At 38.8% G+C, this 20,869-nt stretch overlaps 3 protein-coding genes across 6 annotated transcripts in view; 2 read left to right on the forward strand and 1 right to left on the reverse strand.

The window, feature by feature from the left end:
* LOC127654801 (E3 ubiquitin-protein ligase MYCBP2) overlaps positions 1–1,461 on the forward strand; it is a 141,298-nt gene extending 139,837 nt beyond the window's left edge. For all 4 annotated transcript variants that reach the window (XM_052142237.1, XM_052142238.1, XM_052142236.1 and 1 more), the window contains one exon: positions 21–1,461. In XM_052142237.1, coding sequence (XP_051998197.1) covers positions 21–136 — 116 coding nt within the window. In that variant the 3' untranslated portion in view covers positions 137–1,461. The remainder of the gene's footprint in view (positions 1–20) is intronic.
* Positions 1,462–1,895: 434 nt separating this feature from the next.
* Positions 1,896–13,007, forward strand: LOC127655268 (F-box/LRR-repeat protein 3-like). Its single transcript, XM_052142975.1, has 5 exons — positions 1,896–2,187; positions 3,104–3,482; positions 6,492–6,614; positions 6,715–6,886; positions 9,266–13,007. Exons 2-5 carry the CDS (start codon positions 3,123–3,125, stop codon positions 9,904–9,906), a joined length of 1,296 nt encoding a protein of 431 aa, XP_051998935.1. The 5' UTR covers positions 1,896–2,187; positions 3,104–3,122; the 3' UTR covers positions 9,907–13,007.
* Positions 13,008–13,444: 437 nt separating this feature from the next.
* Positions 13,445–17,482, reverse strand: LOC127655270 (ceroid-lipofuscinosis neuronal protein 5-like). Its single transcript, XM_052142976.1, has 4 exons — positions 17,285–17,482; positions 15,541–15,715; positions 15,236–15,461; positions 13,445–14,085 (listed from the first exon to the last, which is right to left on the reverse strand). The coding sequence occupies exons 1-4, from the start codon at positions 17,455–17,457 to the stop codon at positions 13,601–13,603; spliced, it is 1,059 nt and encodes a 352-aa protein (XP_051998936.1). The 5' UTR covers positions 17,458–17,482; the 3' UTR covers positions 13,445–13,600.
* Between the last annotated feature and the right edge of the window lie 3,387 nt (positions 17,483–20,869).

Genomic DNA, 20,869 nt, shown 5'->3' on the forward strand with positions numbered 1-20,869 from the left:
TGTTTCTTCCTCTCTCAAAGGACCAAAAGGAAAACAACTAGAAGGAAGTGAGTGTCCCCTGCACGTGGTTCATCCTCCCACCGGAGAGGAGTTTGCTCTGGGCTGTGGAGTGTGTAGAAATGCCCATACCTTCTAAACGCCAGCATCCTGTGTTGATCTCTCTCTCTATATATAAATATATATTCACCCGAGTGTGGCGGCTGACACCGGATGTCCGATTCTGATGGGGCTGTGACCAGCCAGCATGCTCCAGGGTGTGTCCCCTCTCTTTAGACCCTGAAGAATGAAGAAAAAAAAAGAACAGAAAAACCTTTGTGACGTGTTTGCATGCAGCCGTTGTAACCCTGCGGCTCCCATAAACATTGCACACCTCCTGACCACTGAAGTGTAACAATGAATGGAAGAGTTTTTAACTGAATCCAAGACTGCTTATGGTCACCGTGAAAAAAAGACAAAACACGGGCCATGATTTCAGCTTCTCGAAAACAAAATTAAGATTATATTGTTGTATGTAAACTGACTTTTTTTTTCTTAATTCTGTACAGTATTCCTTCTCTTTAGAGTGCATCATGGTTTGATGGGATTAAATATTCAGATGATATAAGAGGACTTTCGAATGTGACACTGGGAGAAAAATAGTGTACGATTTATCTAATCTTGTATATAATGACAGTAACCATTCATAAGTGTATTCCAATGTTGCTGCTCTACACTTCAGTTTCGTTTGATATTCTGGGTTATGTTTTGAGCCAGAACTTTTAATGAAGTGCAATACTGGGTGTGCCTCCTCGCAGATGTAAACATATGGAATGTATGTCAATAAAGCCACTGTACATTTGTATACAGTGATACACACGCTGATGTGTTTCCCCCCGGCAAGTATAATATCATTTCTGTAGTCAGAACGTTATAGAGGGGCTTAATATCTGCCCTTTTGTCTCAATGACGTGGTGTAAACCCCCTTTTCTGTTATTTTAAAAACAAAAGGTGAGTATGTTCTGCGTTTGTATTGTAAGAACACGACTGATTGGGGCCAGTTTTCACACCAAACCAAAGGAGCGTGAGGCAAAACATAAAATATTAGACATTGTGAATAATTAGTGGTCGTTTTGGAGGCATATAGGAGTGTTTGAGGTGTGACAAACCGTTGCTGTAAAAGACAAAATACTGCAACTTATGAATCTGCTTTGTATTATTATCTGTGGATGGAGCTGAATGGTAATAAACCAGGTTCTCTGTTCAGCAAGGTACCATTACAAAAAGAGTTGTTGTGTTTTCTTTTCTCCATTCTAGGAACATTTCAGCTAAAAAATTAAAATGATATTAAGGTGGTATAGTTGTTTGAACATAGCAACTGAATGGAAGAGGTGTGACGTGCGAAATGTTTGAGTTGAATATGACCTATGGCACAGGAACGTAGAAATAGAATTGACAGAATAGAAATTACCATGATGCTTAGTGGCCGACAGTATAAATAATAATATAAACAAAACTCATTGTATAGTTTCATTTATGTGTCTACAATAAATTATTGTCCGGGCTCCAATCTGTTTCTGAAGTACATCATGTGATAAGTGTACTTTTCTTCGCGCTGTTCAGATTGGGCCAATCACAGTCGTTCGTGATGACTAGATAGGGCATTTATGTTTTTTTTTTTTTTTTTTAAGAGAGTTCTTGGGCGTATTTACATTTGTTGGTCACATACCATATCTTTTGAAATAAACGATTAAAACGCGTATACTTCATATTGTATGTCTCTAGTAAGAGAAACACGTGCTGATTTGTACACGCTGGTGACTTTCTGAGCCGCCGAGCGCCCCCTGCAGGAAGACTTTGTATGTCTAGTGGCAAGAGTTCTCAGCAGCCCATTACTGCTCATGCTCGTCGTCTCGAAACAACAACATCGCCATTTCAGCGCTGGGGGGGAGGCAGGGACGCTGGAAATCTCCCGCGGCACAGCAGAAGTAGGTCAACCCGCAACAGACAAGAAATACGTACACAGATTCCCGAGAAAACGAGATATTGCTGAGGTTATTTGCGCTCATCTGCTTCTAGTGCGTCTGCTGTCATCCGGACTGATGTTTTCAGGTTCGGGTCCGGGCTGACATTCGGACGAATAAGCAGTATTGTGTTTGTTTTTCCCTTGTTTGCGAGCGAACTGAACTGAGATTGTTTCACGCAAAACAGGTAATTTGGGGATTTGCTGCTGCAGAATATCTACTGTTGGCTTAATCTAACTAAATCGTTGTCTCTGTGATTAGTTGCATGTGTGCAGTGTCTTCATTCGGCTGGGCATATTTTCTGCATGAATGGTATCTTTCATCATGTCAGTTCAACTCATACTCTTTGAGATCAATGATTGCAGGTCAATCGAAGTTCATAACTACATCGCTGTGGGTTCATTTAAATTTATTTTACTGCCAGCATAAGTTAAGCAGAAATATGTTTGGTTGTAATTTCATTAAACCCGTTTTCTTTTAAGGAAAATTGTAAACCTGAATTAACCGTACATTCTGATAATAATATAGCATCCATGTCACGTTCAAAGATAATATTTGATAATCTTATGTTATGACAATTAGACTGATGTACATTTTCCCTTTTCTAAAATATTGAATTTGATATAGATATAACTAGATATAGCTCTTTATGAAGAGTAACAATTGCTCGCAAGCCTTCGTGATGTTCTGTTTGTGAGCATTTTGTTAATCAGTCAAAACAATAATAAAAAAAATCTATATTTTTTTAATAATCACAAATTCGTTTATAAACCTACAGAGTTAAATTACCTCTCTAGCCATAGTGATGTTTGATTTCTGAGCGAATTGTTCGTGTGAGTGATTTATTTTCAGTGAATCAGTCAAATCGGTTTGTAAATCGCTTTTAAGCGATTCATTATCGAATCGGTCTGAATCAGTAATCACAAATGACTTTAGAAACCTAAAGAGGAAAATTACACCACAAGCCATAGTGATGTTTGATTTCTGAGTTTACTGTTTGTTTGAGTAGTTTCTTTTCAGTGGTTTAAGTAGTGAATCAGTCTGAATCCAAGAGTCATAGAAATTGACTTCTCTGATTGTACTTAATTTCTCTTACTGTTCAGCTCTATTTTACCCTCAAGAATGAAAAGGGGGTTGAGCAGAGATGGGGAGGACAGCACCTCCTCCTGTGAGGGACTGATGGAGCCCTGCAAGAGAGTCAAACAGCCGGATGAAGAATCTGGAGAGCTGGTGTTCGACTGGGCTCGACTCCCCCAAGAGATTCTGCTTCACATCTTTCAGTACCTGCCTCTCCTGGACCGCGCCTTTGCCTCACAGGTTTGCCATGGCTGGAACCAGGCCTTCCATATGCCAGAGCTATGGAGATGCTTTGAGTTTGAACTCAATCAACCAGCCAGCTCTTACCTGAAGGCCACACATCCTGATTTAATAAAGCAAATCATTAAGCATCACTCCAATCACTTACAGTATGTCAGCTTCAAGGTAAGTGGCTCACAAGGATGTTTGTCACTGAAGGGCATTGTGCTAGTCCCAACTTAACCATTACTGATAAATAAAGCTGACTTTAATGCTATTCTAAAGTGTAAAATTGTGTGTTATAGTGATTTAACTGTTTAAGGGGTGTTATCTGGCATTAAACAACAGCAACATGTTCTGTTCAAGGGGTCATATCATCAGGAATCAAATTAGTGGTGTTTGCAAAGGGAAGCAGCACTGTTACTATTGTAAACAAACAACTAACCCCAAGTATTTAACTTATGTGTGTAATTAGGTGTGGTATTACTTTTCTAAGCGATCACACTTATGACTCTGTCCTGGTGCAAAATAAAACGGGTGAAAAATATTACGGGCTTGCATTGAAGGGGGGACCTTAGCCATATCTAGGGACCAGGATGTCATATAGAGACTTGGGGTGGGTTCTTTTGTCATGGGCCAGTAAGTAACCATTAAGCAACTTGCTCAAAACTGCTCAGAACACCTTTACAAATGCATAACAATGCCTTATTCCTGGCTGTGTAGCTGAACTTTAAGTTCTGTGATAATTTCAGTGTGACCATAACAGTTTGTGTGGTGTTTTTTTTTCAAGACATTTTTGTAAATCTTTCACAATGGATTTCTTTGGAAAGTGGCTGTTATTGAAGGATGGGGCCATTATAAACTGCACTGCCTGGCCAAAAGTTGCATACATTAGTATTTCATTGGATCACCTTTGTGTGCATTCATCATGGCATTGTTTCAACAACCTTATGCAACATCACAAAATTAATTTCCATAGTTGCATACATTTTTGGCCAAGTTTTTGAGTTGTGAGGCGAAGTGTCCCAGACGCGGCAATGAGTGGAGAGTTTCAGCGCAGAGACTATTTTTGCCTTGTGGCTCTTGCTGAACTCAGCAACTATGGGTGCAGTTGAAAACTAAAATAATCAGGAGATTTTAGAAAAGATGCAAAGACCAATAAACAATATTTAAACCGAACCTACTATACACTACAATTTATTGGTCTGCATACAAACAAACTCAAAATAACTAAATAAAGGACTTTTGCCCATGTTGTTTATATACAGAAATAGTTTAGAAGAGACCTTTCGCCTTTTAGATAAAGATATCATCAATCAACTCAAGAACGAGCTTACCTAGCCTCAAAAAAGTGTTTTTTAATGTAATCTGAGGTAAAGCAGCACCATTTATGGTACTATTGTTGTCAGATTTTACTGCTGATTTTAAATATGTTCTTTGAACCTAGCCAGCCATTTTGGAAATTTCAGTCTTTCCACATTCAAGTAGATAGGAGGTGTACTTTTATGCCTCTTGTTTATAAATAAAATAGCTGTAGTGTTCCAAAAATGACCGCAAAGTGGACTGACTTGCTTTGAAAGTGGCTTTGATATTGATATTTGACCAATCATGACAAAGTACACTGATAAACAAGTGCAAGTGACTGCCCGCCATTGAGGTATGAACCTTAAAAAGAGGACACACTCACACCCTGCTCACAGAGTATGTGTGAATCCGGTATAACACTGCCTCCAGAGGCTTGCACAGTTGGCACCGTGCATGACGAGTACATCGCTTTCCTGACGCATCCATCACTTTGGAATAGGGTAAATCTGGACTTATCAGACCACATGACCATTTTCCGTTGCTCCAAAGTCCAGTCGTTATGCTTCCAAGCAAATTGAATTATTTGTTTTTTTCGATTAGCCTCACTAACAAGTAGCTTTCTTGTAGCCACACAGCTGTTTAGTCCCATTCCTGTAAGTTCTCGTTGCATTTACTTTCACTATTAAACATAGTTCTATTTTTACAATGTGACTTCAAGCATTTCAGTGATCTCCAATTACGATCATTCAAGATTTCTTCTGTGAAGCTGACGGTTCATCACTACTCTTCCAGGTTTTAATAATGCGTTGGGTTTTTAACCCAATTCCAGTGATTTCAGCAATCTTCTTAGTTGTTTTCTTTGCTTTATGCAGGCCAATAATTTGCCCCTTCTGAAACACAGTAACATCTTTTCCACGACCACGGGATACGTCTTCCGTCATGGTTATTTAAGAAATGAGAAGACACACACTGCATCAGTTAAGGTTAAAAGAATTGTTGCCAGCTGAAACATATTAATGACTGCAATAATGATCATAGGCTCCAATTTGTTATGCCCATTTCCCAATGTGCCCTAAGTCCTCATGGTGGTGTAGTGACTTGCCTCAATCCGGGTGGTGCAGGAAGAATCTCAGTTATCTCAGAATCTCAGAATCTCTTATCACATGGCTTGTTGAGCGCTTCACCGTGGAGTCCTAGGGCATGTGGAGACTCACGCTATTCTCCGCGGCATCCACGCACAACTAACCATGTGCCCCACTGAGAGGGAGAACCACATTATAGCGACCACGAGGAGGATAACCCAACATGATCTACCCACCCTAGCAACCGGGCCAGTTGGTCCTTAGGAAGCTTGACTGGAGTCACTCAGCACGCCCTGGATTCGAACTTGCGACTCTAGGTGTGGTGGTCAGTGTCTTTACTTGCTGAGCTACCACACCCTCAATCATAGGTTCTTAAGTATATGCTTATTTAAATCAAAACAGTCTTTTTTTTTTTCTTTTGGCCAGGCAGTGTATATAGCGCTGTTGCTAATTTCACATGCAAAGATTGCATTTACATCTAAAACTTAAAGGCACAACAATAAAACACAAGCCGTTTTATTCTGAGAGAGGGTGAAAAATGTTCATGAAAAACAAATTATGACTCGGTGTGGTGCATTATAACTTAATTGGACTAATGAAGAAAATGGTAATACATACATGTATGATATGACCCCCATTAATGTTAATGAGTCTCTAGCAGATACGTAATTCAATACATTTTTAAAACTGCTTCAAGTGTGACTCATCAGATTTTGAGCTACAATTATTTTGTATGTGATCCTGACAACTGACAAAACCTAAAATATTATGGTGCAGTTGCTTGAAAGTATGCCGGTTGTTTGTACAGGTTGACAGTAGTACAGAATCAGCAGAGGCTGCATGCGATATCTTATCTCAGCTGGTGAATTGCTCACTTAAGACCCTTGGGCTCATCTCCACAGCACGGCCAAGCTTCATGGAGTTACCAAAGGTATGTAAATATACTTTAAAGTTGACTTGTGTTAGAAACAATGTAATGTCTTGTATCCTGACCACGTCTTTTTCTATTCCCTCATCCTTCCTCACTTTAGTCCCACTTCATCTCTGCACTGACGGTGGTGTTTGTCAACTCCAAGTCTCTTTCATCGCTGAAGATTGATGACACGCCAGTGGATGATCCTTCACTTAAGGTTCTGGTGGCAAATAATAGTGACACACTGAAGCTTTTAAAGATGAGCAGCTGTCCACATGTTTCTCCTGCAGGTATGACTTCCTGAACCACTACTGGAATATTTTGTCATGTAAAAGGTTGTGTTTTTAGGATTATAGAGGATAGTGTTGTCACAATACCAACATTTCAGTAGTCTGTACCAATACCAGTGAAATTTCAAATAATATATTCATGTAGCCAACTGTTTAAATCTAACTTACATGAATACACTTTAGAAATACAAAAATTGGTGGGCCTGGGTAGTTCAGCGAGTAAAGATGCTGACTACCACCCCTGGAGTCACACTCCAAGTCCCAGGGTGTGCTGAGTGACTCCAGCCAGGTCTCCTAAGCAACCAAATTGGCCCGGTTGCTAGGAAGGGTAGAGTCACATGGAGTAACCTCCTTGTGGTCGCTATAATTTGTCTTGCTCTCGGTTGAGTGAGTGAAAAAAAAAAATGCATGTATTGGCATCTTCCACTTCAAATATTTTTAGTTCAGTGTATTTCAATACATTTAGGCATATCAGGTGAATTTTGAATGAATGAATTACTGTTAATAATAACTTGTATACAAAATACAAATTTGAGTTAAACTTTCACTTTGTGGATCATGGGGTATTTCAGACCTTTCGGCTTATTTTTTTATTTCAAATTAAGTCAAATCATAATATGCTGCGTAAACACGGTAGCCTATATAACACTGTTTCTCTGGTGCTGATGAGTTGTCAGCTGAATGGGCCGTCTCTTTCCTGGAGATCACAGACGTAATTGTAGGTTGGGATGAAACAAGGAGATCAGCAGATCAACTGTGTTTGTTGTCATGTAGTACTTTACATTTACATTTATGCATTTGGCAGACGCTTTTATCCAAAGCGACTTACAGTGTACTTATTACAGGGACAATCCCCGCGGAGCAACCTAGAGTTAAGTGCCTTGCTCAAGGACACGATGGTGGTGACTGTGGGGATCGAACCAGCGACCTTCTGATTACCAGTTATGTGCTTTAGACCACTACACCACCACCACCACCACTTTAACACTGATTATGGTGATGCGGACAACACGTGACATGCAGTGCGCACGTCCTCTAGTGGCGGATGACTGTATAGATAGACTTATCAACACATATATCCTGTAACAAATTAATAGACAATTGATAAGCTTAATCAATCTAATTATTAATGACAATGATTTGATTATCAATTAATCGATAACATCCCTACTTGAGATACTGCTTAAACATAATTATTGTTAATCTACATTTTAGTGAATATTACATTTTACTGTACAGTATTTTCATACTTCTGTCACAAGTTGAATCAAGTTTTTATTTTGACATGAAGGGTTTTCAGTTTGTGTTTTTGACAGTAGCCTTACACATCTGGATAAGCAGTTGTTTAAATGACCCAGTGTGATTATTAAAGCTCAAAATGCAGCAATTTAATTATATAAATATAGTCCTTTTTATTTTTTATTTTTTTTTATTGAACAAATATAACTGCACATACATAGTTATATCTCAAAACAGAATTAAACAATAATAACATACTTATAAATAGTAAGCAAAAAAGATAGTAAAATCAAGTAAAATAAACAGACAAAACTTTAAAACAAAATAAATAAGTAAATAATACATTTTTAAAAATAAATAAATAAATATATATATATATATATATATATAAATATAGTCTGCAGGCACTATGCGCTTCACAGTGAATAAGCGCTTTGTTCTGTCATCTATTACAACATGCACAGCGTGTGATGCTCTTTACGGGGTGACTTTAGCATATGAGCACACTCACTTTAAAGTGTGCAGCACATGCAGACAGTATATTTATTTAATTAAATTACATCCTTTTGCAGTTTAATAGTCACACTAGGACTTATTACTATTTTAATTAATTGTGCATGAATTTCCCCCCCCAAATATTTCAAATTTTTCTGTGAGCATTCATCTTGTGTTAGTCAGACTATGTGCATGTATCAAATTGAGTCTGTGCTCGGTACTGCAGAACCGCTGGTATTGTGACATCTTTTTTTAAAAAAAAAATTCAAATTGGTTTCAAAAGGACCAGTACATTTGACTTCCCTAATAGAGGATATCAATAGAGAGAAAGATTGTGCATCTCATCCAGATATTTTTAAATTGTTACAAAGTATCGCTGAGTTATGTATCACTTAATGCTCTCATAGAAGGATTGCAAAAAATTAAAATACAAATGTTACACAAATCATTCCCTGATTTCATTGTTACCCATTGATTTTCAATAATCTAACAAATCAATATTAAACACTGTTTTAGCTTGCCATTCTACTATGAATTTTATTCTAGTAAAAGTCATTTGCCAGATGCATACATGAAATGAGGTCCAACAAACGAGATTGTGAAAAAGCTCCATATTTGTAGTCTCAATTACTCTCGTCATTTCAGGTATCCTGTGTGTAGCTGATCAGTGTCATGGTCTGAGAGAACTGGCTCTCAATTACCACTTACTGAGTGATGAACTCCTGCTGGCGCTTTCCTCAGAGAAACACGTGCACCTCGAGCACCTGCGCATCGATGTGGTGAGCGAGAATCCTGGTCAGCAGTTCCACACCATCAAGAAGAGCAGCTGGGATGCCATGGTGCACCATTCACCCAAGTTCAACCTGGTCATGTACTTCTTCCTGTACGAAGATGAGTTTGGACCTTTCTTCCGTGACGAGATTCCTGTTACGCACCTCTACTTCGGCCGATCCGTCAGTAAGGAGGTACTCGGCTGCGTCGGCATGAACTGCCCACGACTGGTGGAGCTGGTGGTGTGCGCCAATGGTCTACGTCCATTGGATGAGGAGCTGATTCGTATTGCCCAACGCTGCCAGCACCTGTCGGCCATTGGACTAGGCGAGTGCGAGGTCTCTTGCAGCGCTTTTGTGGAGTTTGTGAGGATGTGCGGCCGTCGCCTCGCTCAGCTGTCTATCATGGAGGAGGTGCTTATTCCAGACCACAAATACAGCCTGGACGAGATCCACTGGGAGGTATCCAAGCATTTGGGGCGCGTTTGGTTCCCAGATATGATGCCTACTTGGTGAAATACACCGGCTATTTCTGTTTAAAGGAACTTAAAGGAAGTCAGCTTTGTTTATATGGTCTTAACAGGTTTCACAGTTATTGTTGACTTTGTATGTGGAGTGTTGTATCATTGGCATGTTTTGCAAATCGTCATTTGGGCCAATCTCTCACACACACACACACACAAAATATTATCCCAACATTAAAAGAAACTAACTAAAATAACTTATATTATTCATAAAGAAAAGGAAACCTATTTTTGGACAATTTAGATTTTTGGCATAGTGACAATTTCATGAAAAATATGCACATTTCCCCCACAAATTCTCATTACCATATGCAAATTTTTTCCAAGATGGATCTTTGTACTCTTGTAATTAGATTTGATCATCAGTGTAATTTATTGATATGCTTTTGTTAATTAACTTATATTAATGGTTTAACCTTGGGTCATATGCTTCTTGTTGATTTATTTGCCTATAGAAAATCTTTATCAAAAGTCAAGTTCAAGTAACTTTTTTTTAATATAAGATGACAGTGTAATAACTTTTGGAAATGTGTAAATTCTAAAAGGAAAAAAGGTCAGTTTTGAAGGAAAGTGGAATATTCAAGGTTATAGTAATAAGTTTAAAGGGCTAGTTCACTCAGATTTAAATCCTCATCCTTTTCTCACACTCATGTCATCCCAGATGTGTGTGATTTTCTTCTGCAAAACAATAAAGTCCTTTTTATTATAAATTCTCCTCCCAGCCTAGTAGGTGTCGATATGCACAAAGAATGTATGTGAAAGTTGAGATAGTAAAAAGGACTAAAATATTGAAAATCGCTTATGGAGATACTGATTTAACCACTGGAGTCATATGGATTACTTTATATGCTTCTGAAACTTCAATGTTTTAGACCAATAGAGCTGAGATCTTTTTTAAAAAAAAATTGGTGTTCTGCAGAAAAAAGAAAGTCAAACATCTGGGATGGCATGAGGGTGCGTAAATGATGAGAGAATTTTCATTTTTGGGTGAACTATCCCTTTAAGCAGATATTCATCACTCATGATTCAGATTAATGGACTCTTTGTACTGGATGCTCATCAGATCTTCAACTATTTTACTATCTGTACATAATTCACTAATACATTAAATTGTGTCTGTTTAGATCAGGGTGTGTTCAAAGTTGTGCTATCAAAACCGCAGAGGTGGATCACGTATTTGTAAAAACATTGAAATAAAAAAGTTCTAATTTTTACGTCAGTGCAAAACAGCATTGCATTTAGCATTAGGATGGTAATTCATGTTCAGATCACATATGAATCACATTTTGGTTTTATTGGGCACTGATTTATGTAGTTTGTTCAACATGTTGTTAGGGCGGTCCCAGTCGCAATCCCTAAACAATGCCCCCTAAAGGCATGATAAGCTATAACCCTTTAGTGGCCTTGCTTGTGTGATGCATCTTAAGATCACCAAAACCACAAGTTAAAGGAGAGTTCAAAGAACTTTCAGTTTAGCTAGTCTTTGTCATCTATCAATTAACGCTGTTTATGTAGATAGTGAACTGTATTTTATAATATATATGATATTACCGCAGTGCTTTTGTATGAAAAATAAATTTTGTATAGTGAATATACACCTTACAAATAACAAATCCAAATATTTCTTTCTGGTGGTTTAAGCAAGTAGAAAGGAAACTAATATGTTGGTGTAACAGGGAAGGGGAATGCCGAATAACTTGTCTTATTGAGTGTGTCAGAGTGGAATGAAATTAAAGGATTAGTGTTTGGCTGACAGCACACTTTTGTCATCAAATAAAAAAAAAACGTTTAAACCAATTTTAAGAACACAATAAACCATTGATTGGTTTCTATTAAATTGTGTGAAGAATGTTGTGAGAACTGGCTTTGCAGACATGATCTGAATAGGATACAGTGAAATAATGAATTTGTTGATAATGCTTGTGTAGTTGCAAGCTAACATATAATATATGTAAAACTGCCTGCATTTAAATGCACCACTTAATTTCATTTCAATATGATTAAATATTGGAATGAAGCTGTTCATACATTTTCCTTTAAGAAGGAAGTCCCATGTGTTTGTATATAAAATGTGGTTTGTTTAATAGAAATACACATATCTCTTGCACCCTCTTGTTGAGGTTTGAAGTGTGTCTCTGCTGATCTCTTTCATACAAGTGGGAATAGTTCAAAGATGGATCTTTGTACTCTTGTAATTAGATTTGAACATCAGTGTAATTTATTGATATGCTTTTTTGTTAATCAGCTAATATTGATGGTTTAACTTTGGGTCATATGCATCTTGTTGATTTATTTGCTATAGAAAATTTGTGTCAATAGCAAGTAACATTTACTGACTTAATGTTGACTATGTATTAACTTTTGGAAACTGTAGTAGCACCTAAATAATGCCACATTCATACTTGTTAATTATTATGAGGTAAACGATAGCCCAGAAGTAGAGTTTACACATTCTATCATTAAAATAACCTGACTTGGTTTTAGCCCAGCCACATACACTGATCAGCCACAACGTTAAAACCACCTGCCTAATATTGTGTTGGTCCCCTCTTGCCACCAAAACGGTGCCAACCCACATCACAGAATAGCATCTGAGATTATATTCTTCTCACCACAATTTTACAGAGCGGTTATCTGAGTTATCGTAGACTTTGTCAGTTCGAACCAGTCTAGACATTTTCCATTGACCTCTCTCATAAACAAGTCATTTCCATCCACAGAACTGCCCTCACTGGATGTTTTTTGTTTTTGACACCATTCGGAGTAAATTCTAGAGACTTGTGTGTCCCAGGAGATCAGCAGTTACAGAAATATTCAAACCAGCCCATCTGTCACAAACATTCAGCCATGCGATTATCTAATCAGCCAATCGTGTGGCTGCAGTGAAGGGCATAAAATCAGGCAGATAAGGGTCAGGAGCTTCAGTTAATGTTCACATCAACCATCAGAATGGGGAAAAATTGATCTCTGTGATTTGGACCGTGGCATGATTGTTGGTGCCAGATGGGCTGGTTTGATTATTTCTGTAACTGCTGATCTCCTGGGATACACAACAGTCCCTAGAGTTTACTCAGAATGGTGCCAAAAACAAAAAACATCCAGTAAGGGCAGTTCTGTGGATGGAAATGAGATTTACAGAGAATGGCCAGATTGGTTCAAATTGACAAAGTCTACGATAACTCAGATAACCGCTCTGTACAATTGTAGTGAGAAGAATATAATCTCAGAATGCTATTCTGTGATGTGGGTTGGTGCTGTTTTGGCAAAACGAGGGGGACCTGCACAATATTAGGCAGGTGGTTTTAATGTTGTGGCTGATCGGTGTATTCCTATTTGTTAACTCATGTCAGAGTGACTTTTTCTTTTCTTTTTTAAAAAAAAAGTTTTCGTAAGCAAGAGAGCAAATTGCTTGGGTTGCAAATTTGGAAGAGTTATATTTCTTTGTTGTAAAAACATGATTACAACAAAATATTTTAAATAAAGAGCAATCTAAACATTTGTGCAGACTTTGTTTTACATTAAACTTTTACATTTAAAAATATTCACACAAAGCACTACATTCTGAGAAAGTTAAAAACAATTGCAATATTTTAATAACATTTGTCTGGTGATGCCAGACAACATACAAAATTAAAATAGAAAGTAAAAACTGACCATTTATTATTTAGCAGCAAAGACTGTGATCATTAGGGTAAAGGAATCTCCTCATAGGTTATTCTGAAGTAGGGATAGTTCATTGGAAGTTTCCAATATTCAAAGTTGTAGTACAAATAAAAGGTCCTCTCAAGGACCATCTTTTCATAAGCTTCAAACAGACTCAAAATGACTTCCAACACTGACTGGTGAGGGCGAAATGAGTGATAGAACTTCTTGATATCTCTGGCGAGATCTTTTGTAGAAGACTCTGTAAAGATAGTGTCATTTCCCAAATACATTGGCTCTCCGCTGTACAGATAGATCTTTGTGTAATTTGTTTGAGCTTGCACAAACAGCACAGCACCTAGCTCCATTAATTTCTTATATGTGCGGTGCACAAATTGAGAACAATCATAGGATTCAAACCACGTTGTGGTGTTGTCCCTAGGGTCCGATTTAACAGTCCAAGTCTCATAATAAACACCGGTTTCATTGTCCTCCTGAACCCAACGAGCCATCTTATTAAACATCTCACCTAATAAAACAAAAATATATGAGAGAGAAAGCATGAAGCCTAAATGAAAGCGAAATCACAGTACTCAATAAACATGACTTGAGGCCAGGATGAGAAAGCTTAAGGACACTTGATAAAACTATCATGTGCCCTCTTGGGCCAGGACATATTTTTTGGCAATCTTAGGCCATGTGTTTAAAAATTTCTTGATTTTGCTACGTTTATGCATCCACATTGGAAAAGCATTTTCCTCAAGCAAAACGCTGTCCATTACGGCATACTTTAGAAAACAATTTACGTTTGTAAACTGAAAACTGAACTTTTAAACAGATTAGTGTGGACATTGCCTTACATTTGTTGCACATATTATATACACATGCTTTTATGCCTTGTGAACATTAACATGTGGTTTAACATGTTTTGAACATTGCTTTTGAATTCTGCTTGCTTGTTGATATGGAGGAGTTTTGGCTGAAATTACGAGTTGTGATCATCTTGGAAGTCTTGGTGGAAAAATAAAAACAAATCTGTGATGTTTTATAAAATATGACATTATTTTCCAGTAAAAATATGGTTTACAGCTGTCAAGTAGTTAAAGCTGTAAAATGTCCAGCTAGTATTGCAAATAAAAAGAATAATGTTAACATGAACTAACAATGAACAATACTTTTACAGCATTTATTAATCTTGGTTTATGTTAATGTCAACATATACTAAAAAAAAAAAGTAAAATCAAAAGTTGTATTAGTAAACATTTGTTCATTGTTAGTTCATATTGAATTAACTATTCTATTTTTATTCACTAACATTAACAAAGATTAAAGAATGGTGTAAAAATATTGTTCATTGTTACATCATTATACCTAATGGATTAACTAATGTTAACGAATGGAACCTTATTGTAAATTGTAACCAAATATATTTTTATTTATTATTATTATTTTTGAAGAAGAAAAACTAAAATGATATTTTAATAAATATAAATAAATATATTTTTCAATTCATCATTATTTAATTGCGCATTTGAAAATGTTGAACAGTGCAGTGCAATTCAAAATCCCAATTACCTACTCCCATTGCCCACTTAATTGTAGAGCCCTGAAACACCAGTACACATGAGTTAAATATCATGAATTCTGTTTCTGTGCTTACAAAGAGCACTTTGTTTTACCTGAAATCTGTCCTATTTTCTCTAGAGTGCCATTCTGTTTCCAGTGTATGTCATCTATGCCCTCAAAGAAGCATGCGGCTCCCTGGTTACACCAGAATGGAGCGCTCATCTCCTCTCTTTCATGTGGAAAAGTGCAATTCCCAAGCTGAAACAGTTCGTACCACTCCATAGTGAAGTTTCTTCCGGTGTCTGCACTTCCAAAGCCAATGGCATCGTGCATGATATGCTGAACAGTGCAAAACTATTGATTAGACTATATTGAATAAACCATTCTGGAAAGAGTCAAACTCAATGAATGCACTTACAAACTTTCCCAAGATGTCGCCATATTTGAACTCCCACACAGGAGTCTGCATTCTGAACACATAGATAATGTCAGAGTCTTTCATGTAGGGTATCCGACCATCTGGATCTCCAGTGGGGCAGAATGGGTATAAAGCCTGGCAGTAGGGATCCACATCTGGACGCCTGTCAAGTCTCCTGGAAATTTATATAAAGACACCGTTATATGAGGAATGCTTAGCAAAGGGTCAATTAACTTCATTAATATACATGAGCCAAGCCTACAGTAATAAAATTAGTCTTTGCCTTACCAGAGACTAATTAGCAGAGATGGGCCACTTCTATTTAAATGAATAGAAGAAATTGTAACACCCAACGGCTGTAGAAAGGAAGTCCGGCCTTACAGGTAAAAGAACCAATCACCTTTTAGAGACAGATATTGCCTGACAATCAACTCGAGAACATGCATGTTAGCTATACAAACTGGAAAATGTCATTTAAAATTATTTTTTTTTTTACATAATCTGAGGTAAAGAAGCACAATTTATGATTCCAGTGGAGTCAGATTGTAATGCTAATTTGAAATATGTTCTTTGAGTGCAATCTTGACCAACCGTTTTGGATATTTCAGTCTTTCCCAATTCAAGTAGATATGAGCTGCACTTTCTTGACTGGACATAGCTAACCGAGAACATTCCAAAGATGGTCACCAGTGAACTGACTTGCAAGAGAGACTTTGGCTTTACCTGTATCATAACGCAAGTAAATTTAAAGAGCATGACCAAAGTCTCTCTAGCAAATCAGTCCACTGGCAGCCATCTTTGGAACACTCTTGGAAAGCTATTTCCAGTCATGAAAGTACAGCTTCGATCTACTTGAATTGGGAAAGACACAAATATACGAAACAGTTGGTCAAGATTGCACTCAAAGAACATATTTCAAATTAACAGTAAAATCTGACAATACTGGAAAAAAAACCTTTCCCTGCTAGTATAACTAATGCGCATTCTTGAGTTTATTGACAGGCGACGTCTTTATCTAAAAGGTGATTGGCTCTTTTAACTATAAGGCAGGACTTCCTTTCTACATCTGATGACTGTTGGGCCCTCAGAGCTCCTTGGTTGAGCGTTCCAATTTCTCCCATTCATTTAAACAGAAGGGGCCCATCTCTGCGAAATAACCTCTGGCTATGACCTTTACCTTAAATAGGATTTGTAAATAACAACATACACACTCCAATCCAAATATATTAAGTAGTTTATGTGCACCTCCTTAAAATATATATACATTATCAACACTTTAGAAGTATAACAAATCATTAGTTAAAATACATTAAAATAATTGTGAATGTCATTTTCAAATTCGTCAAATGTCCAATTTTGATGTATATATATATATATATATATATACACACACACACACACACACACACACACACACATACAGTTGAAGTTAGAAGTTTACATACAGCTTAGCCAAATACATATAAACTCAATTTTCACCATTCTTGACATTTACTCATTAAAAACATTACCTGTCTTAGGTCAGTTAGGATCACTACTATATTTTAAGAATGTGAAATGTCAGAACAATAGTAGAGAATGTTTTAGTCTTTAAAAACTAGACTTTGACTGTGCCACTAATTTAAGAGACTTTAGAGACACACACAATATCTCCAAAACAAAGATGAAATAGGAGATCTGTAAGGACAACATTTATCAAGACACTGAGAAGCCAGTGCGAGGCAATTTGAAAACTGCAGCTTACTTGTAAGGCACTGGCCAGACTTGTTTTCCATAAGCGTTTTCTGGAACGAGTAACCACAGAATCCATAAATGAAGGACAGGGTAAATTATCTGCATGTAATATTTCATCTCAGGAAAAGGTCGCAGAAACATAAGTTTGCTGTTTCGGACGCAGCTGTGCTGCTTTTTTAACATACATCCTTGCTTTAAAGAACAATAACACGTGACTTTCTAAATTGAGTCAACTGGCCAGTCACGGGGTTTTATTGTACACTGTTCGGTTACAAGCTAAATCCTGTCAAAATAAAAGTCATAATAATATTAATAATAAACTATGTGTTACAGTTAGGGTTGCCACCTTGGTCCTGTAAAATTCCTGGATCAATGATCAATGACCAAAAATCGTATTGGCCATCATACAAGAAATAAAACATAGTATTTATGATTGTTTAGGATACTCCTTGTTTGATATGGAAATGAATATTTATACAGCATATACTTCAATCAAATAATAATATTAATACACTAAAAAATATTTAGCATATTTTTAAGATAAACGTTTCAATTTCATAGCAAAAAAGTAAATTGTGTGTTTTTTAAAGAATAATACAAAGTAAAAGTTTATTTTTATTTTTAGTTAGTTAGTTTACTTGTTTAAAATGGAAAAATCTCAAAATTAAAATAAAATAAAACAAAAATTGTTATGAAATTAAAACACATAAATGTTAAAATTTCTTTCTTTATTTCTTTCTTTTGTGTGTGTGTGTGCGTGGACATGTTTTCAGGACTACATTTTAAATGATTGAATATAATGAATATAGCCCTTTCACACAGATGCAAACTCTAAATTCAATAATAGAAAAATGATCATGATCCACATTTTGAGGCCCTAAAAAGTGTTTTAACTTCAAAAACAGCAGAGGGTGCTATAAACCAGCCAACAATGACCTGTCACCAGTGAAAAGAGTTCAGTGCAGTGCTAGTCATTAAAGTACAATATTGTTTAGATCTGAACCAGTGTAATAATACAGTTTTGAATATTCAGAACAATGCTTGTCACGTTAATTGTTGGAAAGTGACCTAAATAATTTAATCTTTTAATTATGTCTATGTAGTAATAGCAGTCAACATATTACAGTACACTGAGGAGGTGGAATACTTACATAACTAGTATTGGCCACAGGAATAATATTTTTATGAAGACTGGATTTGTATTAGCAATGACAACGACTGAAACCAGTAATATCGGTCGTTAATCATATAATTGCATTTTCAGTTGGTTGTGAAACTGATGATGTAACACCGTTGGAGACTTCGCCCGGCAGTTCTCAATGGTAAGGAGGCAGACGGAGGCTATACAGCACATCCTGCCCAGGCGGAGCTAAAGGCCCCGCACCCCGTCTGCTCGTCGCCCAGTGCATCCCCCTGTGGTACCAACACCAGCCCCGCCACAGCCCGCCCCTCGGGGCCGGCCCCGGCGTGGAGCTACCTGCAGGACGGCGACTCCCCCCGCCTCATGGCCGGCCGCCAAGAACCCCAAGAAGGCTTCGAAGCGCCCCTGAGAGGGGCAACCCTGGGACTCAGGAAACTGCACTTCGGGAGCTGGTAAGCAGACCACTCCCTCCCCCGCCGGAGGAGCGGGTGGAGAATCCTTATTTCCTTTTGAAATTTAGTTGATCAGGACCGTCCGACTCGGATTCTGTTTGCCAGGTGCCCGCCCAGGTTCGACGGCGTCTGCCCCACCACGGTGAGAGGCGAGAACGCCGCTGCCTTGCGTGCGGAAATCGCCTCCCTTCTACAGAAGGGCGCGATAGAGCCTGTCCCTCCAGCCGAGATGAAGAAGGGGTTTTACAGCCCCTACTTCATTTTACCCAAAAAAGGCGGCGGGTTGCGGCCAATCCTCGACCTGCGAGTTCTGAACCGGGCTCTGCACAGACTCTCTGCACCCGCGACCAGACCTCTGGAATCTCCATGTCTGGCCCTTGGAGGGGACGCAGTAGACTTAGTTGGCCTACCACCCGCGGTGGTAGACACGATCACTCAGTCGAGAGCCCCCTCAACGAGGCGTCTTTGCGGCCTGAAGTGGCGTCTGTTTGCTCAGTGGTGTTATTGCCGTGGTGAAGACCCCCAGAGATGCGCAGTTGGATCAGTGCTTTCCTTTCTGCAGGAAACGTTGGAGGGACGGCTGTCCCCCTCCACCTTGAAGGTGTATGTAGCCGCTATATCGGCACATCACGATGCAGTGGAATGTAAGTATTTAGGGAAGCACGATTTGATCATCAGGTTCCTGAGAGGCGCGAGGAGGTTAAACCCCCCCCAGGCCATGCCTCGTTCCCTCGTGGGACCTCTCCGTGGTCCTTCGGGGCCTTCGGGGAGCTCCCTTCGAGCCCCTTGAGTCAGCAGAGCTAAAGGCGCTCTCTCTGAAGACCGTCCTCCTGACGGCGCTCACCTCCATCAAGAGGGTAGGGGACCTGCAGGCGTTCTCTGTTAGCGCGTGTTCGGTCTAGAGTTCGGTCCGGCTTACTCTCACGTCATCCTGAGACCCCGAACGGGCTACGTGCCCAAGGTTACCACGACCCTTTTTAGGGATCAAGTGGTGAACCTGCAAGCACTGCCCCAGGAGGAGGCAGACCCAACCTTGGCGTTGCTGTGACCGGTGCATGCTCTTCGCATCTACTTGGACCGCACGCAGAGCTTTAGAAGCTCCGAGCAGCTCTTTGTTTGCTTTGGCGGACAGCGGAAGGGAAGCGCTGTCTCCAAACAGAGGATCGCCCACTGGGTCGTCGATGACATCACGATGGCATACCACGGCCAGCACGTGCCGCCCCCTGCTGGCCTACGAGCCCATTCTACCAGGGGCGTTGCGGCTTCATGGGCGTTGTCCCATGGCGCCTCTATAGCAGACATATGTAGAGCCGCGGGTTGGGCGACACCTAACACCTTTGCAAGGTTCTATAACCTCAGGGTTGAGCCAGTTTCGTCCCGTGTGTTATCAGGTGACACAAACAGGTAAGTTTGGGTCAGCTGGCCGGGCGTATCGCTTGTGCATAGCGCCTTTCCCCTCCCTTGAGGTGAAGACGTGCGCTCTTTTCCCCAGTTGCGTTCGCAGGAAGTGTGAACCCTAGACCTTCTTCCTCCCTAGCCTAGCTTAGTCTAGTCCCTAGTCGAGTCTTCGGAGAGGCTTGGTGAGACATTCTGTTGCTCTGATCATTATCAGTTTGGGAAAACACTGCTCTTTAAGTAGACAATCAGACATCTTCTTAATTAAATAATTTAAAGATTGAAATACATCAACCAAAAATGATTAACTCAATGTAACTATCAAATCTTACACATTTAAAAGATGTTGTCATTTGTGCCGTTATGAGGAGTCACATATTCAACACTTTCAGAGTTAACAGGTTTGCCAAGTAATCACATCCATATATGTACAGTAAATCTGCTTTGCTATTGAATAGTGATCCCTTTTCTGCCATACTGTGATGTCACAATAAAAAACCAATGTCATTCTCATGTTTTTACTAACTCTGATGCTAATGAATGTGCTAAAAAGAGTAGAAAGTGTGAAGAAATACAATATGGGCCTCTATATGTGGCCTCAGAATTC

Source organism: Xyrauchen texanus, chromosome 14 (assembly GCF_025860055.1).
Source record: "Xyrauchen texanus isolate HMW12.3.18 chromosome 14, RBS_HiC_50CHRs, whole genome shotgun sequence".
Taxonomy (NCBI): Eukaryota; Metazoa; Chordata; class Actinopteri; order Cypriniformes; family Catostomidae; genus Xyrauchen; species Xyrauchen texanus.